Genomic DNA, 20849 nt, shown 5'->3' with positions numbered 1-20849 from the left:
AACAAACTAACACAGGAATAAAAACAAAATACTGCATGTTCTCACCTATAAGTGGGAGCTAAATCATGAGAACACATGGACACATAGAGGGGACCAACACACACTGAGACCTTTCAGAGGATGGGGGGCAGGAAGGAGAATATCAAGAAAAGTAACTAATAGTTGGTAGACTTAATACCAGGGTGATAAAATAATCTGTATAACAAACCCCCATGACATAAGTTTATGTAACAAACCTGCACAGGTATTTCTGAATTTTAAATAAAAGTTAAAGAAAGAAATTGATTAATTGCTAAAGAACTAACTAAATAAATAAAACATACATCGTGAGAAAGATAAAGATCTTAAACATAACACATCACCACAGTTCTACATCCTTTTTGATCAATGATATTATATTTTAGGAGGTATAGAGTGACAACACTTTATAGAAATCAAAATATTTTCTGACTTGATATTAAAGCCAACATGCAATTTTCCATGTGAGTTCTCTAGTCTTTTCTGAAAACCACCTGTAGACTTGTTTGACTTGTTTTATTAATTACAAATGAGGGAGTTTAACTTGTATCAGTAACTAAATAATCAAGTTAAAAAGACAATTACTTTTTTTTTAATGTGAAATTTTTGTTCGAGCTCACTCAGGCAAGTAATTAGCTAAGGTAATGTTTTTACTTTTCCACTCAATAAGGCTAAGCCAAATTCCACTCAAGATTATCATATTTCTAGGCTAGCAAGAACTCATAATTACCTAGCTTCACTCTTATGTCAAATCTTCCATAATCTTTTGGGATGTTTCAATAAGAAAGCCTCACTAAGGTAAAGGAAAAACTCTTTTTCCACATTTTATTTCTTCTAAACTATAAGATTATTAGCAATCTACTGTGTATAAGCAGTATCAAAAAAACATGAATAAAATTTAAAAGTTATATAAAAATTGCTTTTTCTGATTCTATTTCATAGTGTTTAATTTAAGGAAAAAATTGGCCACTTTCCTCATGACTTTCCTACATTAATCTGTTTATTAGGTTTTCTGCTCTCTTCTCCACACAGAGGGAGGTTTCATAAATGCATATTGACATGCCCACTGTAGGCTTATGCGGAAGGGAGAATTAATCCTCCATTATGTAGCAGTCAAGTCCTATTTAGTGGTTTGTCTGCTAAGATCAATACCGGGTCTCTAAGGCATAATGGCTGGCTCCTTTCAGTCTTTCTAGACAAACAAATACCCCTTTAAAAGAAAGTCGGTTCACAAATTAAAAAAAAAAAAAAAAAAAAAAAAAAAAAAAAAAAAAAAAAGCTTTTTCTAGGCATAACCATCACTAGCTAAAACTTTTCAATAGCCTAAGTTTGGATTTCAGTGCCCCAGCCTTCATTTCTAGGCCCTCTCCCAATTAAAATCTGCCTTCAAGAAATAATTTGATTATACATATTTATTACCAAAGAGATGCCTGTTTGAATTCAATCTTCATGTGCTACCTTTCTCAGGAATACAGCAGTCCCATCATTTGACGGAGACATACTCCAAGAGCCCTAGTGGATGCCTCAAACCAAGGATGGTACTGAACTCAATATATTCTGTTTTTTTCTATTACATGATAAAGCTTAATTTATAAGTTGGGCACAGTAAGAGATTAATAACAATAATTAATAATGAAATAGAAAAATCATAACAATATGTTGTAGCAAACATGGCTTTTCTCCCTCATAATATCTCATTACACTCTACTCACTCTAATTCCTCAAGTGAGGATGTGAGATGATAAAATACATCATGAGATGGAATGAAGTGACTAACATAGGCATTGGGACTTAGCATTAGGCTGTTATTGACCTTCTAGCAATCATCAGAAGGAGGATCAAATGTTTCTAGTGATCCTGGATCACAGAACCATGATGATGTCAATGGTTGGATATCAGGAGCAGAGGATGTTGATGACTGCTGGGCAAGTACTATAATGAATACGGTGTGGATACCCAGGAGAGGAGGCTAATTCATGACTCAGGGAGGACAAGTAGGGCAGAGTGACATTTCACCATACTATTTAGAAGCACACGTGCTTTAAAACATGAAATTTTTAACTTCTGGAATTTTCCATTCAATCTTTTTGACCCATGGTTGACCCTGAGTGGCTGGAACCAAGGAAAGCAAAATGGTAAATAAGAGAGGACTACTGTAACTTTAACAAAGACAAGAATTCTTAGGCAGAATTAGTCTCTGTGGAATTTAAGTAACACAGGTAGGCTTTTGAGACATGGAGTTGAAAGCAAACCATCTCAATATCATCATAGACAGCAACTTGATCCACCTACTCAAAAGATGATCCTGCAGCTAGGAGCCTCTTAAAAACCACATCTCTTCTATTTACCGCTTGGCTAACTTCTGTTTATTCCTCTAGATTCAGTCCAAATCCTGTCTCCTCATGGAAATATTTCCCAAGTACACTCAATTCCCAAGGAAACCTACCTTCATTAATTTGTGCCTTTCCACACTTAGCACAGTGTTCAGAGCATAGTATCTTCTCCCCTCTCCCCCTGCACCAATATTATATAAGTGGTAGATAACAACCAGGGCAGTCAGCTCATTCTCCTCCCTTTCATCTTCTGTCCACCTGTCCACAGAAGGCATCCAATAATAGTGGAGAGAGGCAGTGATAGGAAAGAGGCGGATGAGCTAAGAGTCAGAGGTTTCTCTTTTCTCTTTACCCAAAGAGGTATTTCGTAAAATCAAGAAACATGCAATGTTTGAAGAAATACATTTTACAATATTAATGTTTTGTTGAGTGGTTTCAAACTCTTCTGGAAGAAACAGTACAGCACTTAACCTTTCTAAAGTGAATTGATTACACAATGATTGTTTCTTCAAAGTCAGAATTTGGCCAACTACCTACAGCCCACGGGTCAAATGTGGCCCATCTCCTGTTTTTGTACCGCTTAGAGGCTTAGAAGAACTTTTTAAAATATTTAAATGGTTAGGAAAAATCGTATTTCTTGACATGCAAAATTAGTATAAAAATCAAATCTTAGCGTCCCTTCATAACATTTTACTGGATTACAGTGACTGGTGTTCATTTGTGGATTATCTAGGCTTGCTTTTGCATTACAAAATTTAAGTCCAGTAGTTGTGACAGAGGCAGTAAGTCCAGCAAAATCTGAAATATTTGGCAGCTTTCTTGCCTTTTACAAAAGGAGTGCTCTAAGTGAGTATGTTAGGAACAGTGCAGGTACTCTAATGACATGATTTACATCACTTAAAAAATAATTTAGAAACAATTGAGAAGAGAAAGAGATTCTGTTAGGCTTGAAGAGAGTAAACCATTGGGGCATTAGTCTTTAGGGTGAATAACAGAGATGTAAATGAGATAATTAACAATTGTTTGCAGTTGGAGTTAGATCCCATAGAGCAGGGAATGCAAACAATAACCTTGGTTGTCTAGAAAGTATAAAACACAAAAAAATATTTAGAAAGCTGAGATTATGAGAGTTCAGTTATTTGTTTATTGCTCTAACTTCTTTCCTTCACTGGAAGATCCTTTTGGGGTGGTTCAATAAATTGAACCAAGCATGCAATTGTGATCAGCATCAAAGTTTCCGACTCAGTGTAGAAACTAGATACATTTTTGAGGAAGGAAAGAAGGGAGAGAGAAAGAAGGAAGAAAAATACATTTGAGAGAATTATTTGCTTTTAGCTTTTACCATTTGTTTTAACTTATTTTCACTTTTTATGTGGAAGTTCACTAATTTAAGTGTTTTTATCTAACCAGACAATTATCTTTGTATTCATAAAACCACTATCAAATGTTTCAAGGAATGCACTTCTGCTGTTTCAAGTTTTAGCTTTGTTTTCTCATAATGAAAATCAACCACCACTGATCATGTAGTGCCTGCTCTCAGAGGTTAGTGAAGTAGTGAAAACCTTAATAGGGTTTACATTACAACTACAAATAAACCATTATCAAAACCCTTTATTAGTGGCAGAAATGTCAAGCTGTCAAACAAATGCTAAAAGAATAGTCTAGCTATTCACATTAATGACACCTATAATGGAATCTCTATATTCTTTCTTGTTATTAATTTAAATCACACTTTGTACATTTCCATTTTATTGCCAAAACCCTCATCTGCAATCTTATAATCTCCTTTAAAAACAAGAATATTTTTCTTTATTTAAATTTATAACTCACAGCCAGGCTCCAACATGTTTAGCTAGACTTTCATTACCATGATAAAAAATAAAAAAAAAACAAAAACAAAAACAACAAGCAAAACAAAAACTCCTGCAACAAAAAAGACTCATAAGCAATTGAACTTAGAATTGTATTCATTTTTAAAGGCAACTTGGTTTCACATTTATTCACCTGCCCTTAAAATATGGCTTTAATTTATTACTGATGGCATTTTCAGTGATCTCTTGAAGGATTTAACTCAGAAATGGTTTATTCTAATTAAGAGCTTCTTGCCAACACTTAGTCACCATGAGGCTTGGAAGCCCCAGGGACCAGCTTTCATTACACATTGTGCCCATTTCATACAAGTAGAACATTTTACAATCATCAGATCTAATTTACATCTTTATAATGTTCCCTCATTTAACACTTTTTTTTCTCACTCTGTCAAAACTGACACTTTGGTTCTTTAGTTTGTTCTCAATTTACAGTGGATTGAAATGCACGTCTTTGACAGGAACTAAAAGCCTCAAGCTGGAAGAAGGTCCATCTTACCCTTAGTTTTTAAAGTAGTAAGTCTGATTTGCTTGTGACCATTCAAAACATAGAGTGACATGACACGGGAAACTGCGACCCAGAGAGGTCCCATCAGTCTCACTACTGGGATTCTAATCAGCGGGATAAAATGCAATTTTCTGCTTTTAGGGGGAGGGCTGGAGACAATCAACAATATAACGGCTCTGCGTCTGGTTCATAATTTTTTGGAACCAGAGTGGATCTTCTCAGTGAGCTGTGGTAAGGTGAGCAGAGCACAGCTTTGAGTGAAAAAGCCCTGGGTTCCTGTTTGGTTATGCCTCTTACCAGCAATCCAGATGCCAGCAGCCTGCGTTTCCCAAGCTGGCTTCTCAACTAGTTAGATGCCAGTTGTGCCAGTGGAAAGCGTTGGCAGGAGATTGGAGAGAGGCTAGGGAACAAGCCAGTGTGTTTCTCCTTTTTTTTTTTTTTTTTTTTTTTTTTTTTGCACCTTCTAAGGCAGTTGCTCACAGTCCTTTGTGTCTCTGGTATTTTCTGCATTGGAAGACTGTTGAAAATTCAGCTTCCATGACACTGTCCTAAAACCAAAAAACTTCCTCCTCCCTTTGCCCAGCAGCCTCCTGCTGGTGACAGCTTCCTGCTGTTGCTAATTCCTGGGTTATCCACAGGATTCTCAGCTCCTCCATCTTATGTGAAGAGAATTTTCTTCACTTAGTCCATTCTGATGTAAACACTTGATGTGATTTTTATCTGACTGGCTAGACCCTGAATATGAGCAATACTACTTTTAAAATCGGGTACTCTGCTCATAATCCAACTTCACATCCAGAAACTTAAGTGCAGAGAGGAGCATACAAAGAGATGTAAAAAATATGCATTTAATGTGCTTGGATTGTGGCATATATGGTACATTTTTTTCAAATTATATTAGCAACATGTTTTCACATAATTTGTTTCCTCTTTTTCCTTAAAATGAAAGCTGATGGAAATCATTTTTATGGCGGCTCTTTTCACTTGGCTTATATTTAAGCAGGGGTACTTTTTGGGTCATCTTTTTGTTTTTGTTTCATGTTGTTGATTTTTCTTAACTAGATGGAGTAAGAATACAACTACAGAGCATATTCATACAAAATTCTGACAAAGTAGAACTATACAGGCAGAGTCATGAATTTTTTAAGATCCTGTTCATATATATATTTTTTCTGAATATGACTTACTTTGTATAATTAATAAGAAGAATGACCATTCAATTGGTGCTTTAATCTCCTAACAAGAGACAAAATAATCCAGACACAAAATCCATAAAGTATATTCATTTAACTTTAGGAGATAACTTTGTCTCACATTGATTGGAATAGAATCTTTCTTCTAAAACATATCTAAGGTAAACATAGACTCCCGGATTCTCATCAAAAACAAAGTTTGTTTAAGGATGTAGAAACTTTCTAGGTTAAATAAACACAAGAATTTTAGTGGAAGTGCCTGGCTGTCTTTGGGAGGTTAAATCACATTTTCTCTAATCTCATCTCCTCTTATATTTAAACAGCTGTGACTATTTATATGAAGCATCATCATATTAAATTATTTATACTTAAAGATCTTCAGAATCTTTAGCAGGGAAGAAGTCCCTGGTTAATGACTAGGCAGAGAGGTGCAGAGATAAAGAAGAAACAAGGTGATATGGTTTGGCTGTGTCCCCACCCAAATCTCATCTTGATTTGTAGCTCCCATAATTCCTGCATGTTGTGGGAGGGACCTGGTAAGGAGATAATTGAATCATGGGGGTAGTTTCCTTCATGCAGTTTTCATGGTAGTGAGTAAGTCTCACGAGAGCTGCTGACTTTATAAGGGGTTTCCCTTTCACTTTCCCTCACTCTCCCTAACTGCCATGTAAGATGTCCCTTTGTGCTTCCTTCATCTTCCACCATAATTGTGAGGCCTCCCCAGCCAGGTGGAACTGTGAGTCAATTAAACCTCCTTCCTTTATACATTTCCCAGTCTCAGGCATGTCTTTGCCAGCAGTTTAAAAACAGACTAATACACAAGGGAAGCCCATGACCTGGCTGTATGAGTGTTAAGAAATGGCCCTGTGGTGGTGAACTCCAAAATGGCCCTGTGCTTCCAATAAAGGACAAGATGAGCCAGGCCCTACCCGGGGTGGTCAGTCGAGTGAGAAAACCAGGCCTTTTATGGAACTGCCATCAGATCATATCAAGCATTTGGGAACAGGAATAATATAAGCATGGCCAGACCCACCGGAAGGGACACGACTTGTACTCACACTACCATCATCTCAGTCCCACACTGCTGCTGCCACAACTGTGCCTAATCCTCTGCCCCAGTAAAGAGCCAAGTCTTATCTCCCAGCTACTTAGAATTTTGTGCATTCTTTTCTGTAACACTTAAGAAGTATATAATTAGTGGTGAAATTATCAGGCCTTCTTGGGCAAAATTAGAAATAAGATATATATTAGGTCATTACTGGATAATCCATAGGTAATTTTAAAACTACAGTCAAAAATAAAATAGGTAAATACAACTTAAAAGTGTCAAGAGACCTCTAATACTAATGGATTTTAGACTGGGTAAACTCAGATGGGAAAGAAAAAAATTCAAATTAAATAGCTGCACTTCTTGCTTTAAGGCTGCCTAAGTAACATTCTCCCCTAAGACTGGCACTGCAGGCATGCACCTGGGGACCAGCTTCTCTGTCTTCCCCTAGCAAAGGCACTTAGGCGTCTTTGGAATAGATTGCAAGCAATGAACAGTTTCAGGGATGTCAGCAAGTCAGAGTGGTGGCTGGTTATAAGAAAACAGACTTATGAACAGCACTGTCAAAGTGGCAAGGGATTTGGCTTCTTGGGTGACAGCCTGAAGGGCAGCAGCAGTGACTGAAACCATGCAGCATGGGGAGTTTCCTCCAACAGAGTTACCTTTCAAAGGGCAGGAAGAGATGGAAGCGATGGCAGCAGGTAACTGAAGAAAGCCCCCAGAGTGAAAGCAGCCCTGATAGTCTTGAAGATGAAACCTCTTGGGATGCAAAACCAAAACATGCATCTTAGGGAGGCTGGTGCCATCAGCCCAAAGTCAAAATGATCAGGCATTCACTGGGACTTTGATTTACTTTATAGACTAATTTTTTTTTTTTTCTGTTGGAAGACAATCACATCTCTCTCAATATACTCTCAAAGTGTAACCAGACAGGATCTTGTTAAGAAAAATAACTACCACACAGTGGAATTTTCAGGTAATTGCCAATGCTCACTATCTAAGATTAATAGCATCCAAGAGAAGAATAGATGGTTATGGAACCACTCAGCCATTTCACAGGATGATGGTAAGATTCAGAGAACAGGGTCTACATTTATTCAAATTGTTGGAAATTTGAGAGGACAAAATCTGCCAAGTTGGAGTTATTTGTATGTTAAAATTATGGCCAAGCTGAGCATGGTGGTGCATACCTATAGTCCCAGATATGCTGGAGGCTGAGGCTAAGTGGTCACTTGACTCCAGGAGTTCTAGGCTGTAGTACACTGTGACTATACCTGTCAACAGCCACTGCACTCACTATAGGCAACATAGTGAGACCTTGTCTCTTAAAAAAGTTAAAATTAAAATTAATAAATTCTGGCCATATTTATAGATTCATGTTTGTTAAGTATGTGACCATGGAAAACGGGTAGAAACTGGAAAAGTGGCAGGTCTCACCACTTCCATTTTCGTTTAAAATCATCTAGGTTAAAAATGATTTCTCTGAGTATAAAAAGCAGGAAGCATGAACAGTGTAGAACCTGGTTATGCTGGGCATTTTGTCTAAGCATTGCAGAGGAATTTAGAAAAATTGAGGTAGTGACATGGTGTTGGGCCTGGAGAAAAATAAGAAGTCTGGTTCAGAAAAAAAGAGCAGGAGACCTTTATCCCCCTTCCCCCTCACTCCCTGCCATATGCATTGTTTACCATCAGACCTTTCCCTGAAGGATTTATTTAAGCAATAAATATTTATTGAATTCCAATTATTTTCTCAGCACTGGACAAGGTCTGTGATAGACCTGGGTTTATAACAATGACTTGATCCTTGACCTCACCGAACTCATGAACTAGCAAGAGAAGACAGTCCTGTAAAAATCTAATTGTACTCTCTCAGTTGCAAGTAGCATTGAAGGCATAGCAAAAGGACAGTGGATACTATTATTGGATAGAGAAAAAATTGTCAGAAATTTTTTAAATAAGAATTGACGTTTCAGCTTTATCAATGTAAATTGGAAATTACCCAAAGGATTTATGCAGTAAGAGTGCCAAGAGGACTATTCTAGAAAGAACAGTATTACATGACATACAGGAATGGAAAGACATAGTACGTTCCAGTAATAGAAAGTTATTTGTTCCAGTGAAAATATAGGGTGTATATGGGTGAGCAGTGGAGGGTGAGGTGGCCAAGTCATGAAGAGCTGTGGTTATCATGCTAAGGAGCTTGGCTTTTTCCTGCAGGGGATGGAGAGACACTGAAGGCTTTGATGCAGGAGAATGACAGGACCAGACTCACAGATACGTGTGAAAGGATAGCTCCAGGCAACAAAGACAAGGAACTCAAAGCAGAGGAAATATTTCCTGTGCCTCCACAGCTGGGAAAGCCCGTCCCTAGTGGTTTTTTTGTTTGTTTTTAATGTGTACCTCTCAGTAATCTATTTTCATAAGTTCTTCAAAAATCCTAATTTTAGAAAATGAGAAATAACTGTTGAAAACATGGGATCTGAAAAGCATACTTTGAAAATAAAACATTCTGTAAAGGAGACTGTATAGTCAATTACTGATGGCATTCATTTAGGTAAAAAACACTTCTTTGGATGTTAGGTCAAAATCATATGTTCCATTTATAAGCTTTCAAGCCTTCCCATAATCATATAATAGGCTAAGAGCAAGAGAAAAAAATTAAGAAATGGGAAATAATTTGAGTTTTTGTTTGTTCGCTTGCTTTTTTAAAAAAGCACAAGCTAAAGAACACACAGTCAGTAAGCCTTGCTGAAATCTCACATTGATGGTTTAGTGTATAAATGTTGATAATGTTGAGTAGATGTGCTAAAATCATCTTAGTTCTTTCCTTGATTTTTTTTTCTTTTCTCTACGCACAACTAATCCTTTAATTTTATGTAATTTTCACACCAAGGGTCCTAGTTAAAGATTTCCTATTTAAAATTGTGCCTTAGCAATACCTCGCATTACAGAAAATTACTTATCTTTGTAAAAGAAACACAAAATGCTGTCGTCAGAATTATTTTGCATCTTTTTGGAAACACCTTGAGAATAATGTGTGAAATTTGTGGGGTAGGGGTCCACTATTTCCAGGGGAAGAGATGCCCAAAATATATCCTAAATATTGCATGTGTGCAAGCAAAGATAAGGAATCAGTACAGACAATTTACTCGAAATACTTTTCTTGCTCTCAGATCGTGAAAACCAGCAAAGACCTGGTTTGTTTCCAAACTTTCATTTAGGTTTTTATGCCCCCTAGTGGGTACTTGGTATTTCTGCAGTTATAAAATAATGCTGACGTCTTCCAGCAATTCCTTCGTGCATTGTGTGTTCAGACTCTTTATGTTGACAATATTTAACATTGATATTCCCTTAAGTATCTTAAGTGTCCAAAGTAGAAGTTTTAAACATTATTTGGACTATAACACTTTGGGTAATTTAATAACAGCTGTGAAAACACTTTTCATGAAAATGCATATGAAAACATGTAATCATGGAGTTCCCTGACTCCCTTGAATTTATCCATGCAGTCCTTGAAAGTTCATATACTGTGAGGGAAAAATATCTAATTAGGGTGTGGAATTCTCTAGCTTCCACTTTCATTTAGTGAGTGCTAATTAAGATTATTAATGCTATGAATAGTGGAAAGAGGTTTTTTTTTGTTTTTGCTTTTGTTTTTGTTTTTTTTTAAATACAAAACAGTAGCTCATAATTTGGCTGAAACAGGAGATAACACAGAATACTTTAAACGACTATATACATTATGCTATCCAAAAAAAAATTTATCAGCTTTCCTGCAGAGGCGAGATGGAATAGTAATTGATCCTCTGGGCAAGAGAGGTGGAGACAAAATCAAGGCAACTTTCTAGGCAAATATCGATTTTAAAATGTCAAAGAGAAATCTGCCTATTGTGAAGTAATAGCAGGGCCTCTCTGGCAAGCAAGTTCAATACCACAAGCAGGTGTTATGTAACAACACTCAAAAAAAAAAGGTCATTTGCTATTTGCAAACATTACAGCTACTATAAAAATCATCCATCAAACTGGGATCCATCTAGAATACCAAACTGATGGCAGAAAAATCAATGAATAATGTAGATATTCAGACCCTAAGGGGTAGAATTACTAGTTAGGAAGTGATTCAGCTTCCAGGTCAGAAGAAATTGTTTCTTAGACCTCTCAGACTAACACTCTGGGCAAAGAGAAAAATTCACAGGAAAAATCAATAATTTACATGCACATAAATGTACACACATAATCAACTAACAGCTTTCACTTATTTTCATGTAACATTTTAAAGGATACCTGCTTTTCAAATACACCCCAATACTGATTCATGGCCCATATGAGTTTAACTATTGTAGTCGTTGAAATGCAACATTTTTTGAACCAGCACCTGCCTTATACAATGCAGAGGGTGCTCCTGAACTTCTGTGCATCTGCACAGGATCTGTTCATTCATTCTATTCCTTATGCCTAGTAATTTACAATTTCTCCTTGTAAAATGAAAGAGAATGTGAGAAATTGAGTTACGATAAGCATTAAGGTTTATTTTTAAATTAGCATTTTCTTCCTGTTGTACGAGGATCTCTTCTATCTTCATGATTGTTTATCAATTACATGATTTTTGTTTTCTCTTTTGGCATGTATGGACATACTTTCAGGGATGGAAAGTCATGCATTAGCTAGGGAGATTTGCCTTATGCAACATTCGTACTCTATCAAATGAATATACATTTATACCCATCAAATAAAAAGAGAAAAAATAGAAACTGTATGAATAGGACTAGGAAGTTAACAGTACTGTGTTTGAAGACTGTGTAAGAAAATTCAAGGGAATATTTCTTCATTTGAGATATAAAGAAAGCCACACTCTAGCCATGCAACTTCTGAAGAAATACTAAATAGGGAAAATTCAGTAAGATATCAATAAAATTTGGTTTACAGTGAATTATGTTTAAAAATGATGCACAGTTTCAACCTATCGCTATTACCTGATAAAAAGGAAGATGGATAGATGGGTGAATGGATACACTGTCTGCCTGAATTAATCAGATTTCACCAGACTTAGCATTAAATAGAGTGCATGCAAGAATTCAAGAACTTTGCACGAAACTTTTGGATAATATTTGGGACTGCAATCTTTACTAGCCAAAAATTAAATCTCTTCTGACGCCCAATTTAATCTTCATTCAATGCAAAATTGAAAATTTTAGCCAAATAGTTTTGGGAAGTGTGTGCAAATTTAGAATTAACATTTTTATGCAAAGGCCACTTCCATATTGTACCTTTTTAACTGATGTGAGGAGGAAAGGGAGCCATAAACACGAGCTCTGGCAGATGTCCAGGGTGAAAAAGGAGGAGAAAGAAACTGGTGGCTCTACTGACATAGTAAATATAGGAGAAAGAAGGAAAACTTAGAAGCAGGGGAGAGTAGAAAGAATATGGGGAGCTAGGCATGGTGGCTCAGGCCCCCCAGCACTTTGGGGGGCCGAGGCAGGTGGATCACAATGTAAGGAGATCAAGACTAGCCTGGTCAACATGGTGAAACCCTGTCTCTACTAAATATACAAAACTTAGCTGGGTGGGGTGGCACGTGACAGTAATTCCAGCTACTCAGGCGGCTGAAGCAGGAGAATTTGAACCCAGGATGTGGAGGTTTCAGTGAACCAAGATCGTGTCACTGCACTGCATCCTGGCAAGAAAGAGAGAGCAAGAGCGAGAAAGCAAGAGAGACAGAGAGAGAGAGAGAGAGAGAAAGAGAGAGAGAGAGAGACAGAAAGAGAGAAGGGGAAAAGCTTCCTTTCAATGAACAAAGTTCAAGTTGCTATATTATGTAAAATATTTGATAGTGATTCTCTTATGATACATTCTCTTGTTTCCTTTTAACTTTTTTGAGAATTCATTATTTATCTTATTTAACTTTAGGGGCTTCTTGTAGTCTTTTAATTAATCTTATTAAATACAAAAAATGTTTATATGAATATAAACACCTATCTATGCCATGTTTTGGTGTAACTTCTTTAGAGAATGATTTTTCAGAGATTGAATGCATATATAAAATCCTGAAGAAAAACAAAATGAAATAAATAATCCTACTGGGCTTAGCATAAATTTACCAATAAGGAGTCGGGAAAAAAATGAGATGTATTTTATATTGAATGTAAATAATAAGTACCAATAGAAAACCAAGTTGCCTAGGATGTAAGTAATCATTAAAAGGTGGCAGTATTTTAGAAACACTTAAACTTTCAATGATCATTTCACCATGGTAAGTGTCACTTCTCAATAGAAGCTTTCTATTCTAAGCCTTTCTTCCATGGAATTTCAGAGAGATATGATTCCTGAGGTGCGTAATGCTATTTTGCTTCTTGCTATGAGTTTGAATACTAGTTAGAAGAGTTTTGTTAAACAAAGAAAAGCAGCTGGTCTTGCCAGTGAAATGTATCCCATCCCTTGCAGATTCTATGCTCAGTTACAAGTTTGCAGATAAAAATTGTCCGTTTCCATTTCTCCAAGTCACTCCTAAAGGAGAAGAGAGATTAAAAAGATAATGTAAAAACAGTCATGAATCATACTATTTTTTTGCTCTTCTCCAACATATTCAAATAGTGAGATATGCTTAAATATTGCAAATATTAACAGCAGTCCACCTTAAACTGGTAAAGGGAGCGGGGAGAAGGAAAGAAAGAATAACAGAAATTATACCAAGGAGTATGAGGAAGCAGGCAGCTGGTGTTCCATAGAAACCGGCCAAGGGCTCAGGCTGTCCCTTACATGAAAAATTGCAGGACAGTCGGGACCGTCCTAGCACCGCTGCCTATTCTACTTCCTTTGTACTCTCTTACCATCTCCTCTACCTTATCTCACAGCAGCAGAGCCTTGGAGACCATCCTAACTGGCTATAATGTGGAGAGACTCTGTGTCTCTACCCAAGACTATAAATATGAGAGAAGATGTACCCAACGATTAACATTTTGTGCCCTCTTCCTCTTCCCACCAAGTCGCTGCAGTCCAGCCCAGTCTTTGCAAATACTCACCTGTGCTTTCTCGGTTGTGAAGGATTGGTTATGAAGTTGATTGGATTACAAAACAAAGATGGTAGAGCTAAAAAAATAACTATCTTATTTGATGTAGATTAGCATAGCTTTATGACACGGGGCTTCTCTTACGTATCTGTAATCTCTTTGCCCTTACGGATCCTTCTAGACTGTGAATTTGCTGCCTTTCAGCAAACTGGTGTAGCTCCTTACTTTTCATAATTTTCTCTAATAATTGAAGGATGCTGAGCTTGTCTATCCTCTGACATAAGCCTAGAATACAAAAAGTAGTTAATAAATACTGATTTTTAAAGTTATTTTAAGGGCAAGAGAAACTATATGATGAATTCACTTAGCTATTTTATATATTTAGGTTTTAAAAGGCTTTTTAATTACATAGACTCAGTACTTGTCTTCTTTAGACATAATAAATAATTGAGTTTTTATTAAAAATCAAATCCCGTTTTAAAAAGCTGTGCGCGCGCGCGTGTGTGTGTGTGTGTGTGTGTGTGTGTGTGTGTGTGTGCCTGTGCCTTCTCTGGGGCCTACTTCATAATCAATGCAAAGGGAAAAAAACTGTGTATAAAATATGATTGGACAATCAATGTGAACTGTGACAAACACATAATTTGGCTCATATGTACACAACATTGTATAAAAAGGAGTTGACCTTCCAATCCCACTGACATATCTCTATAGTAAGAACATCCCTAAGACTTTTTAAACTCATCTTCTAAATTCCTTTAGCTTTCACTGTTTCTTCACTAACATAATCTTTAGATTATAATTTAGCTTCCCAGATAAACTGCAGAAAGAGATCATGTTTCATATGAACACAGCATTCTGATTCTTGGGCTATTATTTTTGTACTATAAATTAATACTGTTATTCTGGTGCCAAAGCCTTGTGGGAACTTCAGCTATGTTAAATTAGCTCAACTGCTGATCATCCACAAACACCAACAAGAGTGAGTATCCAGGTCTGCAAAGCAAAGGACCAGAGCTCAGAATAGGGTTATTAAATGTGGCACTAAATAGTATGACCTTCTGTCTCTCTCAACACTTTTTCTTCAGCCAATTCCCCTCCATCTCCATATTGACACACACCACGTTTTCTCACAAAACAATGTTAGAGAGACTATTGCCTAGGCTACCTCTCAAGATACAATATAACCCTAACTCCTCCTAAACTCCCTAGAGTATGGATTCTAGTATGTGAGCTCCTTTGAGCTCTGTCTCTCAGGACTACACTGAGCATTGAGCTCTCCAGAGCCCCAGAGTGAGCGTGGTGTAGTTGGAGCTCAGACACAGCTGGGTAACTTCTGCAATAGTAAGATGGAAAAAACTCCTCCTTGTCCCTGTCCCAGGAGTGTACTCTTAGATGAACTCTCCATCAGAAGAGAAGAGAAAATGTATTCATTCAACTGATAATGTAGTAGGAGCCTGCCTTATGCTCATGAGACATGAAGTAGAACAATTCCTGCTTTAGCAAGTTTACATTCTAACCTCAGTAGGGTGGATGCAGAGTGAAAAAATAAATTAAGAAATAAGACAATGGTTAATAAGTACTCTGAAGATAATTGAATGGGGAAATGTTACAGAGGATGATTAGGGAAGAGAATAAGACTTCTGTGAATGAGGTGACCAGAAAATCACTTGGATGGAGACATTTAAATGGCACCTTGAATAATCACCATCAGAGGGCTACACACAAAATAGAGGGCCAGATGGACAGTGTGGCCAGAGTACAGTGAGCTTGGTGAAAGGTGGTGAAAAATATAGGCAGCAAATGAAGGAGGTAGGCCCTTGGAGGCAAAACTGAGGAGTTTCGATTTATTTCAGTTTCAAGTCCATTTGAGGGTTTAAGCAATATAGCAACATAGCAATAGTCTAACCAAAGTTCTGGCTGCTATGTTGGCATGAACTGTAAAATGGTAAATGTAGAAAAGAGAGTCAGGTAAGAAGCTATATTTCTGGCTCTGGTAAGAAATGACCATGGTTTGGTTTCTTGTCATGAAGAGACTTGCATGGGATATAATTTGGTTTACCCACAAACAATGAGACCAACTAAGAGATAAAATGTTGAAACTGGGGATTGGGGAGATGGCTCTTTCGGTTTTGGTATGAACAACTGCATGGTGGTGGTTCTATTTAATTATAGGTGGCAGACATGTGGAAGGAAAAGATTTGAGAGAGGCAGAGAAAGTTAGGGAAATACAAGTTTCATTTTGGCTAATTTAAATTTTAATTGGCTCTTAGGCATCCAGGGGTAGAAATAATCAGACCAGACCACTGGAGATCTGAATCCGCTTTTCAGGAAAGACATCATAGCTGTCAATGTAAATTAGAGCATCAGCCGCATAGAGATAGGTTTAAGCTATGAGACTGGACAAAGTCACATAGGAAGTGGGTTTATATGGAGAAGATAAGGGGACTGAAGACTGAGACCTAAAGTACTCTAAAGTTTAAAAAATCAGATAAGGGACAGGTGGCAGAAAAGAAGATGGAGAAGTGGTAGCCAATGAAGTAGGAGGGAAACTAAGAATATTTTCTAATACTAAAGCCAAGAATAAAAATAGTCTTTCAAGGAGAGAATAGTCAACTGATAAGCTGCAAATGAGAGACTGAGTTATATTTTTATGGAGAAATGGCCGTTAGATTTCACAAGTGAAGGTTAGTGGGGACCTTGAAAAGTTTATTTTTTAAATGATGACATCTGGTGAAAGGAATGTGATGTGCTACTTTTTCTATTTAAATTTCATAACCAATTGAATGCTGAAAAAAACTAAGTGGAAAATTGTGTTATCCAGACTATAAATTTCAGCATGGAATTATTGAGCATTAAATAAATGTAAAGAACTATGTCATAGCGTATAAAGGAAAAATTGAAGAGCTATCATTACATCATCTAGCTTAAAATATTTTCCAATCAAAGAGATTCCTAAATGTTAGAATGATGTTCTACAAGTTGAAAGGTAATTTTTATATTCAGATATTTATAATTTCTGACATTAAAGTCTGAAGCCATGTATATTGTAGTCATGAAGTAGAAATAGATATGTCCAAAAATCATTTGACTTAAAGCAAAAAACTATTATTTTCAGGTAGAAATGTCTTTCTGTGGCTTAAAACTATATATATATATATATTTTTTTTCCCTCTAACCCAGGTATGGTGACATGGTGCCAAAAACCATAGCAGGGAAGATTTTTGGTTCTATCTGCTCACTGAGTGGTGTCTTGGTCATTGCTCTACCCGTTCCAGTGATTGTGTCCAACTTCAGTCGCATCTACCACCAAAATCAACGAGCGGACAAACGAAGGGCACAAAAGGTGAGTATTCAGCTCTGTGCAACCATGGTTTAGCACTTCTCACTTTTTATAATGAGCTTTAAAATTTCTTAATGGTTATTCAGTGCTCTGGATTAGTCAGTAGTTGCATTAGTGAGGACCAGGTTGATAATTCTATGCTCAAAAGAAACCTAACATCTCAGTAGCTTAAAGCAATAACTAGTATTTCTTAATCATGCTACAAGTCCATTGCTTGTCCAGAGAATAGAGACTTCATCTTGATAGCATACTTCTGCAGACACTCCAGCAGGAAAAAAAGGACATGATGAATCACACACTGCTTCCTAATGCACCCTCTTGGAAGTGACTTGAGTCACTTTCTTGTCTATTGCATTAACCAAAGCAAATCACACAGCAGTGTCTACCTTCAAAGTGGGCAGGAAAATACAATCCTACTGTGGGGCCAGAAGCAGAAATAAGAAATATTTGATGAACAGCACTAAGGACAATAGCAAAATCAGAAACAGATTATTGGCAAATTTTATTAAAATCAGATTTCTAGATCTGATTCGTTGAGTCTCAGTCTATCAAGGGTCAAGCTGGTTCAGTAGACAAGGGTTATTAAAGGACACCAAAATGTGTCTCTCAGATATCTTACATAGTTGATACAGGAAGTAATCTGATCATTTGTAGCTGAGTTTTGTTCTCGTCCCAGCAGCTTGCTGTTTGTTTGAACTTCATGCCAGTTAATTAATCCCTCTAAGAATAAGCATAATGTACACTCAACTATAAAATGGGGAAAATAATAAGATTAAGATTATATATAAATATATATAAATATATATAAACACATCATTATATTGTCAATATTTAATGTTTACTGATGGTTTATATGTGCCAGATATTAGTCTCATGTTTTTCACAAAGAATTCATATGTTAAAAGAAAAACCTTACCTTGGCCAAATTAAATTAACAGTTTAATTGAGCAAAGAACAATTCATGAATTGGGCAGCCTTTCAAGCCAGAGTAAGCTCAGAAACTCGAGCACAGCCACATGTTTAGAAAAAGATTTATAGGCAGTAAAAGGAAAGTGATACACTGAAAATGAAAGTGACGTACAGAAACAGCTGTACTGATTACAGCTCAGCATTTGCCTTATTTGAACAGAGTTTGAACAGTTGGCCCCCTTTGACTGGCCAAAACTCATTGGTTGGCACAAGAGTGGGTTATAGTCTGTTTATACCACCATTTAGGTTACAGTTCACTATGTGTAAAGAAATCTTTAGGCTAAACTTAGAATATGGTAAGGAGGCAACTTTAGGCTAAACTCGAGTCAACACATACAACCTTCACTAAAACTCTAGCAGTTAGTTACATTTCATAGATGGGAATCCTCAAGTACTGCCAAATTAAGCAATCGTAAGATCACATACCTGTTAAGTTGCAGCTCCACCATTCCATCCAAGCCAGTCTTGCTCCCAGTTTCATACACAAAGACTATGATAAGTTCTCTCAGAAAAGCTATGTAAATGCTAGCATACTTCCCTTCCCCATTCTTTGTCAAAACAGTCACCTTGAGAGGCAGGTCCCTTGTTACTTAGAAGTAATCTTGGAAATCTCTTTTGTCGTTTCCTTAGGGCTTATGGCACTGTATTTCTAGTATTCTTCATAGTCGCTATGTCTTTGTCCTTTAAGGATACATTCATTTTTAAAAAATATCCAAAGCCATTCACAATCATGAGTAAAGTAGATGCACAACCTGGGTGATGTGTTATAACTAACAAAATATCATGAGAGACCTTGGTCTAGTTATTCACTGACTTTGTGGGTAATTCCAAAACAGGATCTTAAACACACATATGAACAGTGTCAACCTCTTTAGTAAAGTATAATCTCATAAAGTAAGACTTTGGAAAGTTCTAGTTAATCGGTGTGGCTACAAAACATATTTGTCCAGAGAACTAGCATGTTCTCTGTCAATTTATGCCCACTGTCAAAGATCCTCCCTTAGCAAAGAATTGCTTTTTTGAGCCCTGTAGTTACTTGTTTTATGGAACCTTTCATTTTTGTACAAATGTCTAGCCATTAACTAATTATTACAGAGAAGAGTTAAAGATAGTCCAGTCCACATGGATATAGAGAACTGGTCACCTAATGAATAGAGAGGAGTAGAAAAAGGCACTCTCTGGATAGTTGTAGTCTTATGTAGGGAATACATACCCTTGGCAAGCAGAGGTAAAGGGATTTCAGCCACAACTGATCCCACCACCAGGGACCTTCAAGCACCACAATTGTGGCTCTCCCCATAGTATAGTCCCTCTACTGGGTACATATGTACATTGTCTAAAATAACAGGATCCCACAAAAAGCTTAACTTCCAACCACCCATCCATCTCCATTCTAGAAATCCCTTCTTTAGTATAAGAGCCACCTATATGAAAACTATAGGAAGCACAAATCTAATTTCCCATAAACCAATTTCCCAAACACCTGAATTTCTTCAGAGTTTGTCATCTGCAACAAAGAAATCAATAAAGAAAATCTTAGGATCTTTTAGAAGCCTTTTGGCCTACTAAATACACTTAGAAATCAAAAATAAAAACTTTCTAAAAGTACACTAATTGAAAAGTATGTTTTATGGATGCTTTTTGGTATCTTTAAAATATTTGCTATATATTTTATTTCCTACCATAATGCAATGAATTTTACAGAGTTTTACTACTAGAAAAATTGGATTAATAAAGTCAGATATAATAACATAGTATACTACATGCAGTATATAGTCTGTGATCAATAAACTGAACATAATCTTCTAAGAAAGAACAGTGGATATGAACTAAATAAGTTACCAAGGGATATTTCCTATTTTCCTTCCCAAGAGATTAGAGGAAAAAAAGCAGAACAAACGCCCATTAGGCTAAGACAGTTTAAATTTATCTGGGTCTGGGCTATGTGCCAAATATTAAAGTTATGCAAAAATAACCAGCTAATTCAGTCAAGCAAGCATTCAATTCAGTAAAAACATCAGTCTAACGGACTAATAAAAGTAATATTACAAAATGGTTTTTAGACCATATTTTTGGTGTTTAATTCAATTGCCACTCCAAACCAAGCAAAAGCATGAAATAGACACAATATTAATTTGGGAAAATTCTCATCATCACCATCAGAAATACTTTCCTTCTTCTAGGTGCTTCCCTCTGCAAATGCTCTTCCTGCTTTTGCTGCTACCCACTCTTGCCATTTACAGGGAATACATCATTAACTCCATTTGTTTCAATCCTTGATAACGTCTTAAATACTGACATGCTTGTGGGTATAGGCCTGAACCTTGACACCTCTCCTCTACTCTCACCATTGGTAATTGTATTTTAATAGGTTTGTTGATTCTCTTAGTTATTCAATAAATATTTACTGAATAGAATGTATTAGCCAAAATAAAGATAGATTAATGCAATGACAAGTGGCAGGTTGATATTGTGAAGCAGTTCTTTTAAAATATGGATCACACCACCTAATCATCTGCATACTCACAGGCTAACCTGTGGGTAATTATTATATGATAATCATAG

The 20849-nt window shown here is 36.5% G+C and overlaps 1 protein-coding gene across 1 annotated transcript in view; it reads left to right on the top strand.

Annotated features, from left to right (window-relative positions):
• Positions 1-20849, top strand: part of KCND2 (potassium voltage-gated channel subfamily D member 2) — a 498286-nt gene that overhangs the window by 460321 nt on the left and 17116 nt on the right. The window contains exon 2 of the mRNA XM_010343790.3: positions 17156-17318. Within this exon, the coding sequence (XP_010342092.3) occupies positions 17156-17318 (163 nt within the window). The remainder of the gene's footprint in view (positions 1-17155; positions 17319-20849) is intronic.

The sequence above is a fragment of the Saimiri boliviensis genome, chromosome 10 (genome assembly GCF_048565385.1).
Source record: "Saimiri boliviensis isolate mSaiBol1 chromosome 10, mSaiBol1.pri, whole genome shotgun sequence".
In the NCBI taxonomy this organism is placed as follows: Eukaryota; Metazoa; Chordata; class Mammalia; order Primates; family Cebidae; genus Saimiri; species Saimiri boliviensis.
The sequence above is the reverse complement of the archived record's forward strand: the minus strand, read 5'-3'. Positions and strand labels throughout refer to the sequence as shown.